This window comes from Pristis pectinata, chromosome 13, assembly GCF_009764475.1.
Source record: "Pristis pectinata isolate sPriPec2 chromosome 13, sPriPec2.1.pri, whole genome shotgun sequence".
Taxonomy (NCBI): Eukaryota; Metazoa; Chordata; class Chondrichthyes; order Rhinopristiformes; family Pristidae; genus Pristis; species Pristis pectinata.
This window is the reverse complement of record NC_067417.1, coordinates 49668243-49691351: the sequence shown is the minus strand read 5'-3', so window position 1 is coordinate 49691351 and position 23109 is coordinate 49668243. Positions and strand designations below refer to the sequence as shown.

The following is a 23109-nucleotide window of genomic DNA, read 5'->3' as shown; positions in this document are numbered from 1 at the left end:
GCTGACAAGTGGCAGATGGAGTTCAATCCAGAGAAGTGTGAGGTGGTACACTTTGGAAGGACAAACTCCAGGGCAGAGTACAGGGTAAATGGCAAGGTACTTGGCAGTGTGGAGGAGCAGAGGGATCTGGGGGTTCATATTCACAGTTCATTGAAAGTTGCCTCACAGGTGGAAAGAGCAGTTAAGAAGGCCAATGGGATGTTGGCTTTCATAAATCGCGGGATTGAGTTTAAGAGCCTCAAGGTGATGATGCAGCTTTACAAAACTCTAGTTAGGCCACACTTAAGAGTACTGTGTTCAGTTCTGGTCGCCTCATTATAGGAAGGATGTGGAGGAGATTTACCAGGATGCTGCCTGGGTTAGAGCGTATTGAATATGAGGAGAGGCTTAAGGTGCTAGGGCTTTATTCACTGGAAAGGAGGAGGATGAGAGGAGACATGATAGAGGTATATAAAATATTGAGAGGAATAGATACAGTAGACAGTCAGCGCCTCCTTCCCAGGGCACCAATGCTCAAGACGAGAGGGCATGGCTTTAAGGTTACGGGTGGGAGGTTCAAGGGAGATGTCAGGGGGAGGTTTTTCACCCAGAGAGTGGTTGGTGCATGGAATGCACTGCCTGGGGTGGTGGTGGAGGCAGATACATTAGATAGGTTCAAGAGCTTGTTGGATAGGCATATGGAGGAATGTGAGATGGAGGGATATGCGGGAGGAAGGTGTTAGGTAGTGTGAGGGTGGTTTGATGGACGGCACAACATGGTGGGCCGAAGGGCCTGTTTTGTGCTGTATGGTTCTATGGTTCTATGGCTCAGGTTCCCACATTCACTTTCCACACACCAGGGTCCCCATTTCCGCGCTCCCTTTCCGTGCACTAGGCTCGCTGGAAAATGTATTGATCTACTGTGTGTCATGTTAATAAAAGTGAATTAAAAGTATGGAGTATTAATAGGAATAATATCCAGTAGTTCAAAAAAATCTGCTTGTCTTGCACCACCAAAGTCCCAACCATGCCTGATTAACAGAGTTTTACAGTAGCTCCTATGTTACTTACATTACAACACTGACTAACTTTGAAAGTACGTCATTGGTTACCAATTTTAAGTTGTAAAAGACAAGATTTCCGTGTGGAATAAAAGGGAAATGTTCTTTTAAGGTTTACATTTTCCATAGGTCTACATAACATAACCTTGAACAATGTGAAAAAGACCAATCTTCTTTGTAAGAAAACATTAGAATAAAAAAGTTTCTTGCTGCAAGACGAAATTTCATACAAAAAAAATTTGCTGATTAAATGGTTAAACTGCAATTTCTTCCATGATTCTGAGAGTTCACCAAATTTATAAGTTCAAATGACAATCCCCCAATTCACAAATCCCATTTCTTATCACTGCCAAAGCATCAACCCACACAACACCATTAAATCTAAAGTAGACACGAGTCTGCACTTAGAGATATGCGCACTTCTACTGCATATTTAAAGTACAGTTCTAAAAATACTAACAGTTTTCTTATGGATGGCAATAATAAAATGGATTTTTTAACAAGCAAAATTTCAAGTTAACCAACAAGATGATTTCAAAAGGCACATACTCGTTCCCTTCAGATTTGCTTCAAAATAGCACCTGCTCAACATCATTTTGCAGCTTCAACATTTGAAAATCTCTGATGAAAAATTATTGACCTGAAACATTAATTCCATTTCCCTTTAAATGGATTCTTTCTGGTCTGCTGAGTATTTGCAGCCTTTTCTGTTTGAACTTGAGCATTTGAATTGTGTTGATTCACAGGAGTTTTGCTAGAAATTAATTCTGAAGAGATCTACCAAGGAAGTGGCAGCCTCTCAGCCAACAAATCTGGAAATTACTTCAGAATTCAAACCAAGTGCATACATCTCTAGGAGCAGGAGTATAAAGACAAATGATCCACCAGATCACAGACAGAGAAGAAGTCGGTTTGTCTGATCTTAGGATCACTTCATTGCTGCTGCTTAGTCCAAATGCTGCCAAAAGATCACTGTCAGCAGGAGAGGAGAAACTGCACCTTACTGAAGAAAAGCAAATCCTAATACAGCATGCAACCTTTACATTGTTTATTGGCCATTCTGCCAATTTAGTTAATATGTCCCAGATACTTCAAACATTAAAAAATCAATTGAGATTCCATTGTCAAAATAACCACTGGGAGCAGATGGAAACATATCCCCCAATATCATTTTTCTTCTGTATCTTCACGTAATTTGCTGCCTTTTCTTTGCTTTTGGTTGGCCTTGTTGATATAAAAGATCCAGCTTATGCTTCCAGTCACAGTGGCTTACGGAAGGTATGACTCAATAAAAGTGATCTACTAAATGTGCCATGAACTAAACACAACTAAAATATTAAGTGTTAGAAATTGCAAGATATCTGGTCTGAATTAGACAGTGATCTAACCTGTATCCAAATGTACCATCAGATCCTCGCTGTGATCCCCAATACGCTGTGGGATAAATTCTATCGTCACTTGCATGTTACCCCCAGCATCCAGGTTTCCGTGGATGGGTACCACATGGAATGGCCTGCAAACAACAAGGAAGTAAGGATTAACAAACAATGTAAGGCACAAAGATTTAACAGGTGAATAGATGCTCAATTGCTCGCTCTATTTTTGTTTAACAGGCGCAAAGACCGCGCCTCCTTTGCAATGTCACATTAATTTATACATCCTATGTCACGATAACTGTTTCTTTTATTAAGAATTCAAATTCTCCCATTTAGTATAAAACATTGCCAACTAGTTGGCATTTCCCTGGTAATCATGAATGTTATAACTGTGAGCCTCCAAAACAGCTTTCACTCAACAGCTCTACAGTATCCCAAAAGAAAACCCAGGTTCCATGTTTCATCAAAGTCTCAATTTTGTGCATCCAATAAAATAAAACAGCATGTCCTTGTGTTTGTGTCTGATGAAGAACAGGGAGGCTTCAAGGGGATGTAGACAGTCTAAGTAAATCACTAAGGATGTGTAGTTGGAATAGATGAGGTCATATACTTTTGTAGAAAACGTAGAAAAGCAGAGATTGAAAGGTGTTAAGGGACCAGAGTTTCCTTGCAGACTAATCGCTGACGATTAACTTACAGCTACAGCAAACAATTAGGAAAGCAAATGATCTGTTAGTCTTATTGCAAAAGAATTTGAGTGCCAGAGTAAAGGCATCTTACTGAAATTATGTAAGGTCCTGGTGAGATTGCACCTGGTATATTATCCACAGGTCTGATCTTTCTACCTAGGGAAGGATACAGTTGCCAGAAGAAAGTGCAACAAAGATTTCTTAGACTGATTCCTGGAATGGGAGCTTTTCCTACAAGGAGACAGTAAGCAGTATGGGCTTAAAATTCTACCTTCTCTTGCGATGCGAGTTGAGAGGAATGAGAAGTGATCTTACTGAAATATAAAAAATTCTTATGGGTAATTCAGGGATGATGTTTCTCCCAGCTAGGGTGCCAAGAACCACATGCCATATTCTCAAAATAAGGCTCAACGACTCAAGATAGGTATGAGAAGAAATGTAATCACCCAGAGGGTGGTAAATCTTTGACATCCTCCATCCAAGAGGAATATGATGGTCCAGTCACTATATATTCAAGACAGAGGTCAATAGATTTAATGCGAATCAAGGGTTATGGGGTCAATACAGTAAGGTGGCTTTGTGGTAAAAGGTGAGCAATGTTACTCTAATACCTTCACACTAAAATGATAAAAGCAGTCAGATGCAAGTCACAAGAAAAGGTATAAATTTAAACTATTTTATAAACAAGGTCATATATTCATCATACACATGATGAAAGCTGTGTCATTAGATATTAGTTTAACTTGAATGAACTCCAATGAAAAGAGATTTCAAAATATCTGCAAGCGTTTTGAAGGTAGTGTAGCGACTCACCATCCGAGCAAGCGAACCGGCTTGGCGGTCGGGTCACACGTTGTCGGAGCAGCGAGGCCCAAGATGGCGCTGGGCCTTTGTCTTCCCCGAGCGACGGGGAGAACCCGCGCGGGGGAAAAGTTTGATGACGTAGCGCATACGTCATTTCCGTTTTTGGAGGGCGGGAACCGCTCCTCTTAAAAGGCCCACGCAAGGCGGGAAAATAAATCAATTTTGTTCTGCAACTCATCAACTAGTGTCTTATTTTTGCATCACAGTAGCTCAGATGTAGATTTCTAAATTGGAATCAACATACAAGGACAATGTCTGTGTCCTGGATTACTGATGCAGTGTTACTATTAAGTGCCTTCCAAACATCTCTCCTACACCACTTGCTGTAATCCTTCGTTTTCAAGTTCCCTCTCTAAACTTCTCTGCTTCTCTTTCTGCCTTTAATTCCTTACCTGGTTCAACGTTAAACTTAGTCTGATAATTCCCCCATGAAGCACCTTACAACATTTTATTGTTTAGATGTGTAATATAAATGTAAGTTATAGCTTTTCTGCAACATTCCTTGAATGAATGGCAGACAACAGCCAAATCAGCCGGTGGCTCAGTGGTTGCTATATGAACCCAGAATCTTCAGGATTTTAGATTCCAGATCTGACAAATGTTTTACACATTTGGGGTCTTCCCCTTAATCATTTCACTTTAAAATTTTATACACAGGCTCCTAACCATGGGAAATAACCCTGGACAGCAAGGCTCCTCATTCTCCCTCTGGAGCTTTTCTTGGATGATACCTGGTTAATCAATCCAAGGAAGTACAAACAGGCTTAATGTCAATGGTAAGAACAATTCTAGTCTTTGCTAAATAACGAATACAAAAATATGGGAGATGAAGAAGACAAAAAAATAGCAACCAGGTATTTCTAAGAGCATTATTTTTTTCACACTAAACTATTTGAAGATCTAACAGAAAGAGGCAAAGGTAATGAACAAGGAGCATAAATTGCCTTCAATAAGATGTCATATGTAAAATATCAATTATTCTAGTTGGGAAGTCTGAAAAAGGTCAGGTAGAATAATGTATACTACAAATCATAAAATAGTTCAATTAAGTTTCAGTCCTGCAATAGTGGTGTCCTGTGAATACTGTTTACAATAAACATAAAAGATTTGAAGCTAGAAACTGGATCAAATAGAGACACAAGAGACTGCAGATGCTGGAATCTGGAGCAACAAACAAACTGCTACAGGAACTCAGCGAATGTGAACTCTGTGAAGGCAAATGGATGGTTGACGCTTCAGGTCAAGACCCTGCCTCAGGATTGGGAGTGTTGAGGAAATAAGGTTGGACAAACTTGGGTTGTTTTCTCTGGAGTGGTGGAGGCTGAGGGGAGACCTGATAGAAGTTGATAAGATTATGAGGGGCATAGATAGAGTAGACAGCTGGTATCTTTTTCCAAGGGTTGAAATGTCTAATACTAGAGGGAATGCACTTAAGGAGAGGGGAGAAGAGTTCAAAGGGGATGTGTGGGGCAAGATTTTTTTTTACACAGAGAGTGGTGGGTGCCTGGAATGTGCTGCCAGGGGCGGTGGTGGAGGCAAATATGATAGAGGCATTTAAAAGATTCTTAAATAGGCACACGAACATGAAGAGAATGGAGGGATATGGACTTGTGTAGGCAGAAAGGATAGTTTAGTGAGGCATTTAATTACTACTTTAATTAGTTCAGCACAACATTGTGGTTCCTGTGCTGTTTTGTTCTATGTAACAAATCTATGAAATGGGAGGGCGGGGGGTGGGGTGTGGAGGAGTCGCGTGGGGGAGAGAATGGTAAAGGTGAACATGATGTCATTAACCTGGAGAGGGTGCATAAAAGATTTACGAGGATGGTACCAGGACTGGAGGGCTTAGATTATCAGGAGGGACTCGATAGGCTGGAACTTTTTTCCCTGGAGTGTACGAGGCTAAGGAATGACCTTATAGAGGTTTATGAAACCAGGAGCGGCATGGATAAAGTGAATGGTCAGTCTTTTTCCCCAGGGTAGGGGAGTCTGAAACATCAGTTTAAAGTGAGAGGGGAAAGATTTAAAGGGGACCTGAGGGGCAAGTTTTTCCACACAGAGGGTGGTGGGTATATGGAATGAGCTGCAAGAGGAGTGGTAGAGGTGGGTACAATTCTGAAAGTTAAAAGGTACTTGGACAGTTATATGGATAGAAAGGTTTAGAGGGATATGGGCCAAACACAGGCAAATAGGTAGCTCAGTTAGGCAACTTGGTTGGCACAGATGATTGGGCCGAAGGGCTTGTGTAGGGACAAGTATTGCACCTCCTAAGGTTGCAGGAGAAAGCACCAGGGATAGTGAAGGATAGGTGGGGAAGGATGAACAGACAAGAGAGTCACAGAGAGAGTGGACCCTGCAGAAAGCAGAAAGTGGGGGAGATGAAAGGGTGTGACTGGAGGTGGGATCCTGTTGCAGCTGGTGGAAATGGAGAAGGATGATCTGCTGGATGCAGAGACGAGTGGGTGAAAGGTGAGGACCAAGGGAACTCTATTTATTTACTGTCTAGGGGGAGGTGTGGTGAGAGCAGACATCGGGGAAATGGAGGAAATGAGAGGGAGGATTCCATCAACCACAGCAGAGGGGAAGCCATGTTCCCTATACAGCAGGAGGCAGCATCAATGCTGTTGTCAATATAGTGCAGAAAGAGTTGGGGAGGGGTGCCAGAGAAGGTTTGGAACAAGCACTGTTCCATGTAGTCAATGAAAAGACAGGCGTAACCAGGGCCCATGGCTACACCTTTGATTTGTAGAAAGTGGAACGAATCAAAAGAGAAGTTATTGAGGGTAAGAACACCTTCTGCCAGATGGATGAGAGTGTTAGTGGAGGGGAACTGGTTGAATCTTTGTTCCAGAAAGAAGCGGAGTACCCTAAGACCTTCCTGGTGGGGGTGGGGGGTGGGGGCTGGAGGTGTATTTGGACTGGACACCCATGGTGAAGGTGAGGCATTTGGGGCCAGGGAAGTGGAAGTTGTCAAAGTGGTGGAGGGCATGAGAGGTATCCCAGATGTAGGTGGGAGGGGATTGGACAAGAGGAGTCGAGGTATGAGGAGACAAGTTTGGTGAGGCAAGAGCAGGCAGAAACAATGGGTCTACCAGGACAGTCCTGTTTATGGGTCTGGGTAAAAGATAGAAATCCCTGCAGTATTATCACTACTTGCTCAGTTTAGTGTTTTCTCTGGTTATAGATTAAATCTTAATAAGAGTGAACTTTTCCCATTAAACATGCAAGTCCCAATTTATAGGCAATTACCATTTAGATTAGTGACTGATTACATACCTAGGTGTTAAAATTACCAAGAAACACAAGGACTTATTTAAAGTGAACTTTTTACCTTTAATTAATTACGTTAAACAATTATTTACTAAATGGTCCCCATTCTCTTTAGCATTGATTGGCCCAATTAATGCAGTTAAGATGAATATTTTACCAAAATTCTTGTATCTATTTCAGGCGATTCCAATTTTTATTTCAAAATCCTTTTTCAACACCATTGAATCCAAAATTCTTTCATATACATGGCAGAATAAAAACACAAGGTTAAGTAAGAAATATTTACAAAAATTAAAAAAGGATGGTGGTATGGTTTTGCCTAATTTTAGATCTTACTATTGGGCAATTAATATTAGATACTTAATTTTCTGGGCACAAGATTTAGAAGCAATTCATTGTCCCTGTTGGGTACACCTTGAGTGTGAATCAGTGCAAGGATTTTCATTAGTTTCTATTTTAGGAGCTTCATTCCCTTTTGCACTTACTAAATTGAGTAAACAAATGACTAATCTAATAGTTGAACATACAATACGGATATGGTTTCAATTTCCTAAATTTTTTGGATTGAATAAATTTAAGTTATCAAGTCCTATTCAATCTAATTTTTTCTTTCAACCATCTAGAATTGACTCAGTTTTTTCCTTATGGAGAATGAAGGGAATAACATGTTTCTGTGATTTATTCATTGATAACTGTCTAGATCACATTTTTTTCGATATTTACAGATTAGAAATTTTTTAAAAGTTACTTTACCTTCTTTTCCGACACCAGATAAAATTGAAATTACGGAAAAAATTTTAGGTTTTAATCCTTATCAGAAGCAATAATTTATGATCGGATTATGAAAATACGTTCAGAGGAACTTGATAAAATTAAGAATAAATGGGAAAGAGAACTCCAGATACTTTTACCTACAGAGACATGGAAGAAAATTCTTCAATTAGTTAATACATCTTCAATGTGTGCTAGACATTCTTTGATACAGTTTAAGGTGGTTCACAGGACCCATACGTCCAAGGACAAGTTAGCCCGTTTTTATCATCATATATGTGACAGATGTAATTCGAAGGTGGCTTCCCTGACACATATGTTTTGGTCCTGTCCCCTTTTGGAAAAATATTGGAAAGACATTTTTAACATTATTTCATCTGTATTGAACATTGATTTACAACCTCATCTTATTACTGCAATTTTTGGGTTACCAATGATGGAATCTCGCCATTTATCTGCTTCTGCTCGTCCTATGATCGCCTTTGTCACATTAATGGCCAAGCGATCCATTCTGTTCAAATGGAAGGATCCAATACCTCCCACCACTTTTCAATGGTTTTCTCAAACGATAGCATGTTTAAACTTAGAAAAAATTAGGAGTGGCACTGTTGATCCTTCGCTTAAATTTGAGGAAGTTTGGAGTCCATTTATTCAATACTTCCATATGATATAAACTGACCTTTTTCAGATCCCTTTCAATAACCCTTAGGAGCGGAGTTGACGACATAGTAATGTTTTTTTTCTTTTTAATTTAAGAAATATCAGTCCGGTTTTTTTTTGAAGTTTTTGGGGTTTTTTTTGGTCTATTATCAATATTTTTTTTGATTTGGGGGTTCTTCTTTCATATAATTAAATTTCATTTTTTTCAATCTTTCCTTCTGTATTCGTTCACTTAGTAAGAGAGCAGGAGGTCTAGATTACTTTTTTTTACTCCTTGTGATTATATATATTAACTGTTATGATTGCTCTCCTGATCTCTTTGCACCATGTGTATAATTACTAATGTTATATATATATTTTGTACTAATTTGAAAATTAATAAAAAGATTGAAAAAGAAAAAGATAGAAGTGGGCAGTTTGAGTTTGTGGCACTACCAGGTTGGAGGTCATCCTTATAGAGACAGGGTAGGAGGAGGTATAGGCGAGGCAGCTGTGGGAGTTAGTGGGTTTACATCAGATATCACTATTCCTGAAGAGCTACAGGCTACACCCATGTGGCACAGAATAGATCTCTGGCTGGATCAGTATTAGCCTGTGGCTTCTGTCTGGGATACCAGAGCAGCTGTCATCTGATTCTGCGATAGAGTTGTTGTCTTTCCCCAGCTAAGGAGGACAGCTCAATAAGATAGTTAAAATGGCATATGGAATGGTTAAATAAGTCAGAAATTGCTGAACACATTCAGCAGGTCAGGCTGTATCTGCAGAAAGGAAAACAGAATTCTGATGAAGGGTCTTCAACCTGAAATATTGTCTATTTCTCTGTCCAGATGCTGCCTGACCTACTGAGTGTTTCCAACAATTTCTGTTTTTGTTTGTGATTTCCACAATCTAGAAATTTAATTTCCATAATGCACGCTTTTCGAAACATAGACGAAACATAGAACATACGTGTAGGACGGTTACGCTCAAGACTCCCAGGGAAGAGCACACCTCCTGACCTCCAACGACAGCTACCCTTGGAACCACCATCCTGTCGATCCAGGGCTTAAACAAAGCCCCATAGTTCACGACAGGACTTCAGACGACAGTTCCAAAATTCACTGTATAAACACACACCTTCCAAAGTACTCAAATGTGCCCAAACTAGCTAAGAATGAGTGTTGGAGAATTTAGCCACTAAGGCACTCATTTAATAGGCATGTCAGTGATTTCCCTGCCCATGGTAAGTGTCAGAGGTGTATGATGCGTGGTAGTATCTTTAGTGTTATGTAGGTCACCTTGATGTTCCTGGTGATGTCACAATACTGTTTCAAGCATTACTTCAATGTACATGGGTTCTTCCTCCTGGCATGTATCTCACTCGTGAGCACATCAAAGTTTTAGGTGCTCTATAAAGAACACTCAACAGCATCTCTCATTCTCCTCCGAGGCTATAATGTGTTTTGTTGCTGTTTGCCTGCCAGAGGAAGTTTGCCTTTAATGGCTGATGACCAGCTTGGACTGCTGCACAGAAAAATGGTTTCAGCACTACAGTGGTGCAGCTAGTGGGGTTGCTGCATCACAGCTCCAGTGAACTCCACTGGGGTTCATTCCTGACCCCCAGTGCTGTCTGTGTGGAGTTTGCGCGATCTCCTTGTGACCGATGGGTTTCCTCCCACATCCCAAAGGTGGCGGGTTGTTAGGTGAATTGACCACTGTAAATTGCCCTTAGTAACAAGTGGTAGAATCTGGGGTAGTTGATAGAAATGTGAGGAGAATAAAAATGGAATTAGTGTTGTATTGGTGTAAACGGGTGGTTGATGGTTGGCACGGACTCAGTGAGTTAAGAACCAGTTTCCGTGCTGTATCTCTCTACACTGATAAATTGTGAGTAATCCCACTGGAATTTGTGCAGCTCATGATTTAAAGCACTCAACTTTTTAGGTCTATAATAGTTGCAGTCAATTTCACAGTTCTGGTGGGCCGGTGTACCTGATTTGGCTCTTGTTCTATATACAACAAATGTTTTAGGAGACCACAAATGGTGAAATCCAATTCCTAAGTATAACACTTGTCCTTCTACCTCCTCCCTCGCCACCATCCAGGGACCTAAACAGCCCTTCCAGGTGAGGCAGAGATTCACACGTACCCCCTCCCACCTCGTCCACTGCATTTGGTGCTCCCGGTGTGGCCTCCTGTTCATTGGCAAGCCCAAGCACAGACTGGGTGACCGTTCAGCAGAGCCACTACGCTCGGTCTGCAATGGCCATCCTGAGCACCCAGTTACAGACCATTTCAATTCCCCTTCCCATTCCCACACTAACCTGTCCATCCTCCGCCTTTTCTACTCCACGGTGAGGCCCAATGCAAACTAAAGGAACAGTGCCTCATTCTGCCTGAATAGTCTACAACACAATGGCATGAACATTGAGTTTTCCAGTCTTAGGTAAGCCTCCCTTCCAGCGGGATTTTCCCCCCTTTTTACGAACCCCCTTTCCTTCCAGTCTTCCTCCAGTCCTCCCAATTCTGTTCCCTTTCCCACAACCCCTCGAGTCCCCCTTCACCCACCTTCGTCCGTCCGCCTCCTGGTTCCATCCACCCTCTACACACACAGTTCCCCCACCCACCCACCCCAACCCCACTCCCCTATCTAGCTCTGGTTCCATCTGCCATTCACCTCTCCCCTAATGGTTCCCATTCTTATACCTCCTTTACTTAGAGTGCACCACTGGTGGTAGTTGTGTTCCTGCTTGTCTCCCTCCAGCAGCTGTCTCCAACCTTCACCCTCCCCCCTCGCTCCATCTGCCTCTCATTTACTTTCTCTTTGTCTGCCTCCATATATCGTTTACCTGCCACTGTCTCCCAACTCCACTTCCCCACCTAGTGCAACCAGCATGCCATCTTTCACCCTCTCCTCAGTCCACCAATCACCTCAAGTTCCTGTCTCACTATTCACCTTCTCCTCTTTACACTGGCCATCTCCCCTCTCAGTCCTGATGCAGGGTTTCAACCCAAGATATCAACCATTCCTTTCCTCACACAGATGCAAATCTTAACCTTCATATGCTATCCTATTTTACTATCTATAACCCCATGCAAACCATGTGCATCTTCAACCAATTTATTAATTTACTGTAGTATGATGTAGATACCAAGGGGTGGAACGTAATATGATGTAAAATTCAGCAAAACTTGGTAATCAGTTCAGAATAATTACATACTCCACTTAGTTTATCAACACTTTGTGATACCTGGCATTAACATTAACCACTACTACACCAGTGGTTTTTAACAATGTGTTTAACAGCTTAATTAAAGCTTGTTTGCTACAGTGATTTGTAATGTGATGACAAAGACTTGTCACATGACAGGAAGTTGTTTAATCATATGTATGAAAGGAGATTTTGCCATTGAGAGCTTGAACTTCTTTGGACAGTTGTACAAGATGTTCATGAGCCCACACTTTGAGTACTGTGCATAGTTTTGGTTGCTCTGTTATAGGAAAGACATCATTGAACTGAAAATAGTGCAGAGAAGATTTAAGAGGCTGCTGCCAGCACTCGAGGGCCTGAGTTATAGGGAGAGGTTGCCTTTATCGCTTACAACATGGGAGAATGAGGGGTGACCTTATAAAGGTGTACAAAATCTTGAAGGGTATAGGTAGGGTGAATGCAGTTGGATGTGGTGTCAAGGGTCAAAACTGAGAAGGTAGGTCTACATTTGCTGTTACTAGAGCTTTGGAACAGCAGAAGGGATGTGAGAGCACTGTTTGGTTTTCTTTTAAGAAGTTTGTTTCCTGAATGAAGTAAATGAGTGCAGCTCGAGCCACAGTGTGTTGAGGGGTGTCAAGGGATCTTGAAAACTTGTATATTTGCCTTTGCTGGGAATAGCATTTGCTTATTACTAGTTGTGTAATTAAAAGTTTTTGTAAACATTGATTGGATCAGAAGCATATTGTAATCACTCAGCATTTTTCAACATTTACCCTGCCACCTTTTAAAATCTGTGCACCATTTTCACTGTCTTCAAGTTATTTTACAATATTTCCATGTTACCCCTCCAGACTACTTATCTGCATTAAATTCTCTGTCCATTACACCATCCTGTCCACATCCTCTTAAATAATAATTATCCTCATCACCATCCATTACTTTGCTCAAATTTCCATTTCTTGAACATTTTAAAATGCTGCTGCCCTTAACGGTGTTTGTCATTTATAAATATTGAAAAGAGCATTAAGGCCAAAGCTTATCTTTGAAATAAGCAATCCAATGTCAGCATCCTCCCAGGCCAACAATCTGAGCATCAAGGCCCTAGTTACACTCAGTAGGAAGGCCACGTTGTCTGCATACATAACACACACCTCCTGAAACACACTATTTGCAGCTCTGTCATGGGAAGAGACCATCAAGTGGACAGAGGAAAATCACCAAGGATGTTTCAAAGCCTCCTTGAGAAAGTCAACAATCCCACTGACTTTTGGGAGTCTCTGGCCTGAGGTGCAGGCAGAGAATTTGGGATGTCAGTGGGAATTTTTAGCGCATGCATTGGCAGCACATGGAAACCCAGCATAAACAGTGCACCACTTAATAAACTATCCACCCATCCCATCAGTCACCTCCTTCCCATTCGTGGCCTCATCAGTCACCTCAGAAGCTACAAGAGCAGAAGCAATTCATTCTCTATCTCAAAGGACCGGCTAAGAGAAGTATTGTTCAATGCAATGGACAAATCCTGCATGTTAGACAGGACTTTCCCCTCCATTATAAATTATCACTTTTATCAAAACAGTCTGTCATGGACAGATGAATCTACGACAGAGGCCAAACAGGTCTTTCAGCTCACGTTGTTTCTTGCAGCACCTGTCATAGGCCTGGTGTGGCAGCTACGTCCTTCATGACTGCCATAGCAATATTATCAATTTACCTTAAGAGTGTGTTACCGAAATACTATCAGCACATTTCCTGCTCCACCAGGGGCGCCAACACCCTTGACCACTGCTATACAACCATCAAAGACGCCTTTCGAGCCACCCCTCGTCCTCACTTTGGGAAATCAGACCACCAGGCTGTGCTCCTTCTCCCTGCATACAAACAGAAACTGGAACGGGAGAATCCGGTACGGAGAGTCATGCAGTGCTGGTCTGAGGAAGCAGATGAGCTCCTACGTGACTGCTTTGAGATAGTGGACTGGTCCATGTTCAAAGACTCAGCTACCAGCCTTGATGAGTATGTCACCACCATCACAGACTTTATCAGCGAGTGTGTGGAGGACTGTGTACCAAAGAAGACAATACGGGTGTTCCCAAACAGGAAACTATGGATGAACCAGGAGATCCACTCCCTACTGAAGGAGAGGACTGCTGCACACAAATCTGGTGATCCTGATCTGTACAAGAAAGTGACGTATGACCTTCGTAAAGCTATCAGGGATGCCAAGAGGCAATACCGACTCAAAATAGAGTCCCTGACCAGCCGCCAGTTATGGCAGGGCTTACATACCATAACAGGCTACAAGACAAAGTCAGGCTGCATAATTAATAACAGCGCATCCCTTCCTGATGAACTTAACACATTCTATGCGCGTTTTGAACAGAAGGGAAGTGGATTGTCATCATCCACCCTAACAGCCACCAACGCAGCTGAACCTGTGATCACAGTGGAGGACGTAAGATCAGTCTTCCAGAGAGTGAACACGAGGAAAGCACCTGGCCCAGATGGTGTCCCTGGCTGTGTGCTCAGATCTTGTGCTGATCAGCTGGCAGAAGTATTTGCGGACATATTCAACCTCTCCCTGCTTCAATCTCAGGTCCCTTCCTGTTTTCAGAAGACCACTATCATCCCGATACCAAAGAAAAGCAAGGTAACATGCCTCAATGACTACCGACCAGTGGCTCTGACATCCACCATCATGAAGTGCTTTGAGACGTTGGTCATGGCACGCATCAACTCCAGCCTACCAGACAACCTGGACCCATTGCAATTCACCTATCGGCAAAACAGGTCTACAGCGGATGCCATCTCCCTGGCCCTACACTCAGCTCTGGAGCATCTGGACAGTAAAGAAACATATGTTAGACAATTGTTTATTGACTACAGCTCTGCCTTCAATACAATAATTCCAAGCAAGCTTGTCACCAAACTCCGAGATCTAGGACTCAACACCTCCCTCTGTAACTGGATCCTTGACTTTCTAACAAACAGACTGCAATCAGTGAGGATAGGCAGCAATACCTCCGGCACGATTATTCTCAACACTGGTGCCCCACAAGGCTACGTCCTCAGCCCTCTACTCTACTCCCTATACACTCACGACTGTGTGGCTAGATTCTGCTCTAACTCCATCTACAAGTTTGCAGATGATACCACCGTAGTAGGCCATATCTCAAACAGCAATGAGTCAGAGTACAGGAAGGAGATAGAGAGCTTAGTGGAATGGTGTCATGACAACAACCTTTCCCTCAATGTCAACAAAAGAGCTGGTCATTGCTTCAGGAAAGGGGGTGGTGCACATGCACCCGTCTACATCAATGGTGCTGAGGTCGAGAGGGTTGACAGCTTCAAGTTCCTGGGAGTGAACATCACCAACAGCCTGTCCTGGTCAAATCACGTAGATGCTACGGCCAGGAAAGCTCACCAGTGCCTCTACTTCCTCAGGAGGCCAAAGAAATTTGGTTTGTCCCCTTTGACTCTTACCAACTTTTACCGATGCACCATAGAAAGCATCTTATCAGGATGTATCACGGCTTGGTACGGCAACTGCTCTGCCCAGGACTGCAAGAAGCTGCAGAGTTGTGGACACAGCCCAGTGCATCACGGACACCAGCCTCCCCTCCTCGGACTCTGTCTTTACCTCTCGTTGTCTTGGTGTAGCAGCCAGCATAATCAAAGACCCCACCCACCCAGGACACTCTCTCTTCTCTCCTCTTCCATCGAGTGGAAGATACAGGTGCCTGAGGGCACAAACCACCAGACTTAAGGACAGCGTCTACCCTACTGTAATAAGACTATTGAACAGTTCCCTTATACAATGAGATGGACTCTGACCTCACGTCACTTGTTGTGACCTTGCACCTTATTGCACTGCACTTTCTCTGTAGCTGTGACACTTTACTCTGTACTGTTACTGTTTTTGCCTGTACTACATCAATGCACTCTGTGCTAACTCAATGTAACTGCACTGTGTAATGAATTGACCTGTATGATCGGTTTGTAAGACAAGTTTTTCACTGTACCTCGGTACAAGTGACAATAATAAACCAATACCAATAAATGATGGATTCTAACTGGGAGGTATCGGAGTATATCCTGTTCCCCTCATAGGTGTACAGGTTCCCCCAAGTGGAAGACTTCTGATTCATCATATAAACTGGTGGTAATCAGCAAGAGATTTCATGATTTTTAAATTTATTGCCAATGATACTTTATGTAGTCCACAGTCAATGCTGAGAGTCCTCAGGCCCACTGGCACCACACCAAGCAGGTCTGTCCAAAGTAAATGGTGTTGGAGGAGGCAAGACTATGCTCCAAAGGAACAGGAATTACCAAGAGATAATGATGGAAGAGTCTGAAGGAAAAAGCTAAAAGATATTATTCTATGGGTATGACTGTGTCAAACTGTTATCTGCCTGGTCTCTACTACTAGGAGAGTCAATTTTGATACTTCTTCCAGTGTTAGTGTGGAAAGGTTTGCAGATCAACAGGATGTTCCATTCCATTGTCATGTCTGTTGTTTAAGAATGACAGCTGTCCTCTGCTAAGCCATTTCAAAGGGCAGTTAAGAGTTATCCATGTTGCTATGAGTCTTTGGTCACATAGGCCGAACCGGCTAGGGACAGAAAATTTCCTTCCTCAAATTCACAGTAAATGAAATTTTACAACAACCTGCTACTTTCGTGCTTGCCAGATATATTAACTTTATTCAGATTTATTTTATTAAATATCAAATTAAAAATTCCCCAGCTGGAACAGTGGAATTTGAACTCATGTTGGCAGAACATTGGTCTGGGTGTTCAGGATACTTCTCCAGCAATGTAAGCACTTTTCTCCCAAAACTCAAATTTTAACCAACGTTTACCGTTGTCTCTTTCTGTGAGCTGTAATGCCAATCTTTTCACAACAATTTCTCCAATATTCTTATCCTGTCCATAAATTCACTCCCAAGTGTAAACTTCTCACTATCTGCTTCCTTTGTGGAAGAAGATGCACAGTTTGCATTGAATACTTTAGCCATGTCCTCTCGCTCTACTCGAGGTCTTTTAGCAGGGTATTTATTTGCCCAGTTTTTTCTCCTAGCTATCTGCTTACAGTTGCAGAATATTTTATGATTCAATTTAATATTGCCTGCTAATCTTTTCATGTAACCATGTATGCTTCCTGTATGAACTTTTTCAATATCCCTCTTTTCCTTTCTATAATCTCCTGGTTATTAATGGAATCTTACCCCTAACATTTATTGTAAACCTTTTTCAGTTTCATATTATCTTTAATTTTCTTTGCCATCTGCCACTTCCCCTCTGGTCCTCAATTCAAGCAAGATATGTTTTGTCCTTGCACCATCTGCTATATGCTTCCTAAATAGAAATCAACACTGCAACACCTCTCCCCCTCTTCCTCCTCTGTCATTCTCGGGATTTTTGGTAACTAGAAATATTAAGATTTCACTCCTGGTTTGTCTTGAATTATCCTTCTGTTAATGTAACCATTTCACAATCATAAGTTGCAGCAATTTGTTACTGCAGACTATCGGCTTTATTCATTGCCCTATAAATACAGATGAACCTTCAATTTCACGTCTCTTGCATCAGTTTTTGCTGCGTCCCTCGATTTGGAGCCTGCAATTCTTGCAGTATTTCTAATTTTACCCCTGGCTTTGGTGTTCTGTCCTGAAATTCCATTGTGACTTCTGCTAAAACAAAAACATTATTCCGATCAACCTTCTTATGTGTTGCTATCCGGGTGACTTGGCCAGGTAGTGATGAAAGAATTAATATGCAGGACCTGAAGGGGCACTCATTAAAATGCCAATTTATACCATTGACTTCATAATATTCACACTGGTTATTCCCATGAGATCTGACTTCAGTTCAGACTTCACTTTTAAAGATTTTATATAATGATTAAACTGAAGTAACTTTGGGTATATCATGCTTTGCAGCTGCCTAGACATTCAATCACATAACATAGTATTTTTTCAGTAATATGCAATTGAAGATGTTACTTTTTTTTGGAGTAAAACTTGGTAACAACCATTTCTGGGTTGTTTCACATCACTCTGGAAATTTGACTGATCACTTCCCTGTGTGATACATTGTTATACCATGAAGCAATTTCCTTTTTGATTACGGACAGGATTATGTCATTTCCAAGGAGCAACCATCATCAACGCTTCCAGAAAAACTGTCTTCCTATAGTACATTGGATTGAGATCCCAGCAGATAAGTCCCTACTCTCCTTCCATTCTCTGCCTCTTCCACCCCACACACTGCACCAAATCCTCTCTGAAACGCTATCTGCCAATGGCCCTCCCAACCCCCAAACCCTGTGCCCCAACAATCCTCTGATCTCCGGCTCTCTAGCCACTTATTTCATCACGCATGTCCCTTGGCACTAAACGCAGCATTGGCTGTGAAAAAAGTGGTAATATGTTAGATTGAATATAATGTGAAAAAAACATATTATTCACATTGGTGGGAAAAAGTGGGAATTTTTTCAAATGGAGAGATTGAAAGGCTGGAATTCAAAAGAACTCGGGTGCCCTTGTGGATGAATCACTGGAGGTTAATATGCAGGTACAGTAAGCAACTAGGAAGGCAAACAGTATGCTGGCTTTTATTGCAAGAGGATTTGAGTACAAGGACAGAAATGTCTTGGTGCAATCATATAAGGCCCTGGTGAGGCTACAAATAGAATATTGTGTACCTCTCATCTCCCTACCTAAAAGTATATACCTGCATTGAGAGTGCAGCAAAGGTTCAGCTGATTGATTTCTGGAATAGTAGGTTTGTCATATGAGAAGAGATTAATCAGACTAGCCTTGTACTCTGGAGTACAGAAGAGTAAGAGCTAATACCACTGAAACATACAAAATTCTCATTGGGCTTCTTGGGTGGATGCAGGATTGACAGAGTAGAGGGGGTTAATGTTTCTGGTGTCTTGAATGGAGGGGGGGTGGGGGGAAGTCATAGTCTCAAAATAAGGGGTAGACCATTTAGGACTAAGATGAGAAATTTCTTTACTCAGGTACCCAGCTGCTGGTGGATCTTTATTATCCAAGAGGGCAGTGGAGGATCATACTGGAGTAAGTTCTAGATAGGGATAGTTCTGGATAGATTTGTAGATTTTAAAGGGATCAAGATATGAGAAGTGCAGGAAAATGATGCTGAGGTAAAAGGTCAGCCACCAAATTTATTGAATGGTGCAGCAAGCATGAGGACCCAAAAGGCCTACTCCGACTTGTTTCTTATGATCTTATTACTGTACCAACTAAACCATTCAATCAAAGGCACCATCTGTCACTGCACTCCAACACCTGTCTCTCCCCTTCCTATCACAGGAATGGTCCCAATCAGGCCAATGACCATAGGCTCTCCTTCCCCACATCCATGGCACCAATTCCCACTTTCAAACCTGGCCTTGATCACAACTCCCAGTTGTCAAACCTCCAACTAGAACAATTGCGACATCTATACAGTCATGCCCATGTCTCCCTTGTGCAGACATTTGAGTGCACTGGAATCTCGAAGCTGACTCCTTTATCCACAGTGGACTTCAAAGCAATTCAGGAAGTGTCGGTCAATAAGTAGTTGCTACAATTCGGCCATCCAATAATCGCCCTATTATTGACAATCCACTGTGCTGAACGTTTCACATTATTGGATAATTTAGGGTTTGTGTGAAAACCTCTTTGAAATTGTAGAGATTAGTTTGCTTTCACCAACACTTCAGCAAAGCTCAGCTCATTCCTACGCCTGGAAATGTTCTCATTGTGAGCAATTGCAGACTGTAATGAAACATCTAAGATGAAAACATGGCTGACTGAAAGTCAAGGTGGAACAGACTTTATATTTCTCATTTCCACCAAAGTAACATGCAACATTGAAGCAAAGAAAATGTCAGGCAGTTAAAAATGTCAGACCTATTTATCAGGAGTAAGCTTGACCATTATCAGTACCATAATAACCCTGCAGCACATGATCAAAATATAAATGTCCTGCCTGATAAAATCTGTATTCCTTGGAGGTCGGAAGGATGAAGGGTGACCTTTATCCTATGCGGATTGTCAGAGTAGATGTTGAGATGTCTTCACTAGTGGGAGAATCACGGACAAGGAGACATAGCTACAAGATAAAGGCCGGTCATTTAAAACTTGGGTGCGTACAAATTTCTTCTCTCAGAGGGCAGTGAATCTCTGGAATTCTCTGTCCCAGAGGGTGGAGGTTCGATCATTAATACTATTTAAGGTGGAAACAGATAAATATTTTAAAGAGCATGGAACTGAAGGCAATGGGAAACTGGCACAGAAGAGCAGTTGGGGCCAGTGTAGCTCAACCATGATCATATTGAATGGTGGGGCAGGCCTGAGGGGCCTGATGACCATCTCCTGCTCCTACTGTGTTCTTTTCACATTTTCATCTGGATTTTCAAATATTATTTGACCTCAGATATACTCACAGCAGGTGTGCAAGATAAATAGTGGGACTGAATGTCAAACAGTTTAAAGAGTAGGAAAGGCAAGAACAAGTCAGTTTGTATTGAGTTAGTCATATCCTAGGTTTCAGTATTGGAACAATTATCACCAATATAATTTGGATTCAGAAATGCTGAACAAATTGATCAAGTCTGTACATGACGGCAAATTACAAGGGGCAGATCAAGAAATACAAAATGTTTGACATAATTGCCCCAAAGTTGCAATGGCAAGCCATTCAAAAGTACCCACTATTGGATCGGTTTACTCTTGCCTGTTTAATGTTGTCCACTGCAAGCTGGTGTAAGTGTGAGTTGAAACACCACAGTGCCCTCTGTAGGATCCCTGGGATCCAAGTGAACATTGCAGAGTAACTCTGTCATCTTAATCATTTTGAAGCATTCCAAAACTCGCAATGCGAAGACCAGAAAGGAAGTGTGGATGGTGAATTTAAAGTTAAATTTTGTACAGGTAGAGATAAACAAGAGGGAATGAAACACCGGAGTAAGAGAGACAAAGCAGCTAAAACAAAATGTAAGATCTCCAGCAACAATTAAAACTTGCAGGACTGAGATACCATATTTATAATTGTTAATTTTCAATGTCAGGAAAGTTGACAGTAAATAACGTTTTATTACATTGCTAAAACTTAACTTAGGCTTGTAAGTACCTAATTTTCTGTGATATAGTTACTCTATTTATACTGCACAGCTGTGGTACATTGCATTGCTTAATGCATTTTTTTAAGAAGATGTAAAGGCCAGGATGCCACTTATGCAATGTTAATGGTGCAGCTGTACATCTCCAACATTCCTCTACACTTAATAGCTTATCTACTGAAGTCACTGTAATATCTGCAAATTCTATGTTTTATGTTCAAGCCTATAATGTAAGCAGGCAAAACAAAGACAGATAACATTTAATGTAGGCAACTGAAAGGCACAACATAGAGGGATAAAATTAATCACATTAGCACTCCATATTGTCAGAATAAACAAGGATCATGTTGAAGGGGATTTAGCATTTAATAGAGTTGATCCTCAATATGGCTAACCTCCATAGTGCATTAACAAAGCAAGGCAGGATGCTAAACTGTGCATCACAAGCAGTAGAGTAGAAGTCAACATGCTTCACAGCTTAATTATAAGCACAGTCTCATCAGATCGCGTGGACTACTACTTGCAATCCTTAACATAATAGATACTCGGGCACTGAGAGGAGCTCAGATAAGACCCATGAAGCAGATTCCTACAATCACTGGTGTATGAAATGAGGAAAGTAGTCAGTAAATTGGGGCTTGTCAGCTTTAAAAGGTGATGCCTTCTGATTGAAAGTAAACAGCATGAAATCCAGCATGTTATTTTAGATATAAGTACAGAAGTTGATCAAAGGTACACAGACTCAAACCAACAAAGGGAAAATTTAAACCTGGTTCGCCTTGAGACAAGAAGTGACTAAGACAAGGAATGAACTTCAAGACAGAGCATGGCAGGTTCTAATCCTGGAATTATTAACCATATAACTGAAAGGCAGACTTCCTGGATGAATGAACTAATGGTTCAAATGCACTTATTTATCTTAAGGCGCTCAGTACCCAACTGGACATGACAGCCGAAAAAAAGTCTTGATTTATCTCTCTCTCACCTCTCGCCTCTTTTCTCTCTCCAATTACTGATACTATTCTAGTGGGTGCTTCTCTGAAACCTGCTATTTTCTTTGATTTAAATGACAATTGTGCATATCCTTCCTTGCTTAATTCTCACAGTGCTGACATCCAGACTCACCATGTAGCTTTCAATTAACTTTCTCCATACCTTAGCTTTCCACATCTTCCCTTTACCAAACAATCACTTTCTAATATAACTTGTCTAGTTTTCATGTTTTCTTCTAATTTATTGTTACTTAACCTTGGGACTTCATCTTGGTTTCACAATTTGAAAACATCCTGGTGCTGAGTGAGAAGGTTCATAGAGCACTGTACAAACATTTCCAATTATAGACATAGGGCAAATCAAGCAACAATAATAGCTGGCATCAATTTCCAAAGATAGACTACTTTCAATACTTCATTGTTTGGTCTGAGGATCAGAATCTATTGTTTTATGTAATGAAATCAGCCTTCTTGTGCTCATGAAAAATTACCACCACTATTTTTGCATGTTAAGAGGGAATCCAAATGCAATAGACATTGATCAATGATTAATGAGGATAAATCAGCACAAAGCTTTATCCTGTGATCGTCCCATTTAGTTTACTTTATTTCATTTTACTTACATTACTTTCATGTCATAATATTAGAAGCTGTCAGCTGTGTTTTCCTCAGTCTCTCCTCCTTACACCATCTTGTCTTGAGGGCTCAAAACTTGCTGAGTTATAAGGCCACATGTATCAATTGCCCACTGATAAGTTCAAGAGGGTTTTCTTCAAAGTCTTTATCAGGGATTCCCAGACCACAGTCCATGACCCACATGTGGCTTCCAGGTCTGGCAATCCAGCCTCAGAAGCCCTGGGAACTCGGTCCTCCTTTGTACAGCTGTGTTACTCGCAGGCTTGCCCTGCAGAAATAGCTGTGTAGTATTTGGAATAGGTCACTTAGTGCTGATGTTTTGCTGGGGCAAGTTCAATCAATAGTTTGCCTTGTGAACATGATTTAAACATTAATGTTCTAAAGCCACAGGATAACTGGAATGTTGCCCATTAAAGACAATCCGATAAGCCAGCTCCAACAGCATTTATCCAAAAGTAGGTATCAGAACCTTCCAGCAGGATCTA

At 41.4% G+C, this 23109-nt stretch overlaps 1 protein-coding gene across 1 annotated transcript in view; it reads right to left on the bottom strand.

Moving 5' to 3' along the window:
- The window catches only part of hydin (HYDIN axonemal central pair apparatus protein), a 541323-nt gene that overhangs the window by 456807 nt on the left and 61407 nt on the right, over positions 1-23109 (bottom strand). Inside the window, exon 7 of the mRNA XM_052028752.1 lies at positions 2429-2553. Within this exon, the coding sequence (XP_051884712.1) occupies positions 2429-2553 (125 nt within the window). The remainder of the gene's footprint in view (positions 1-2428; positions 2554-23109) is intronic.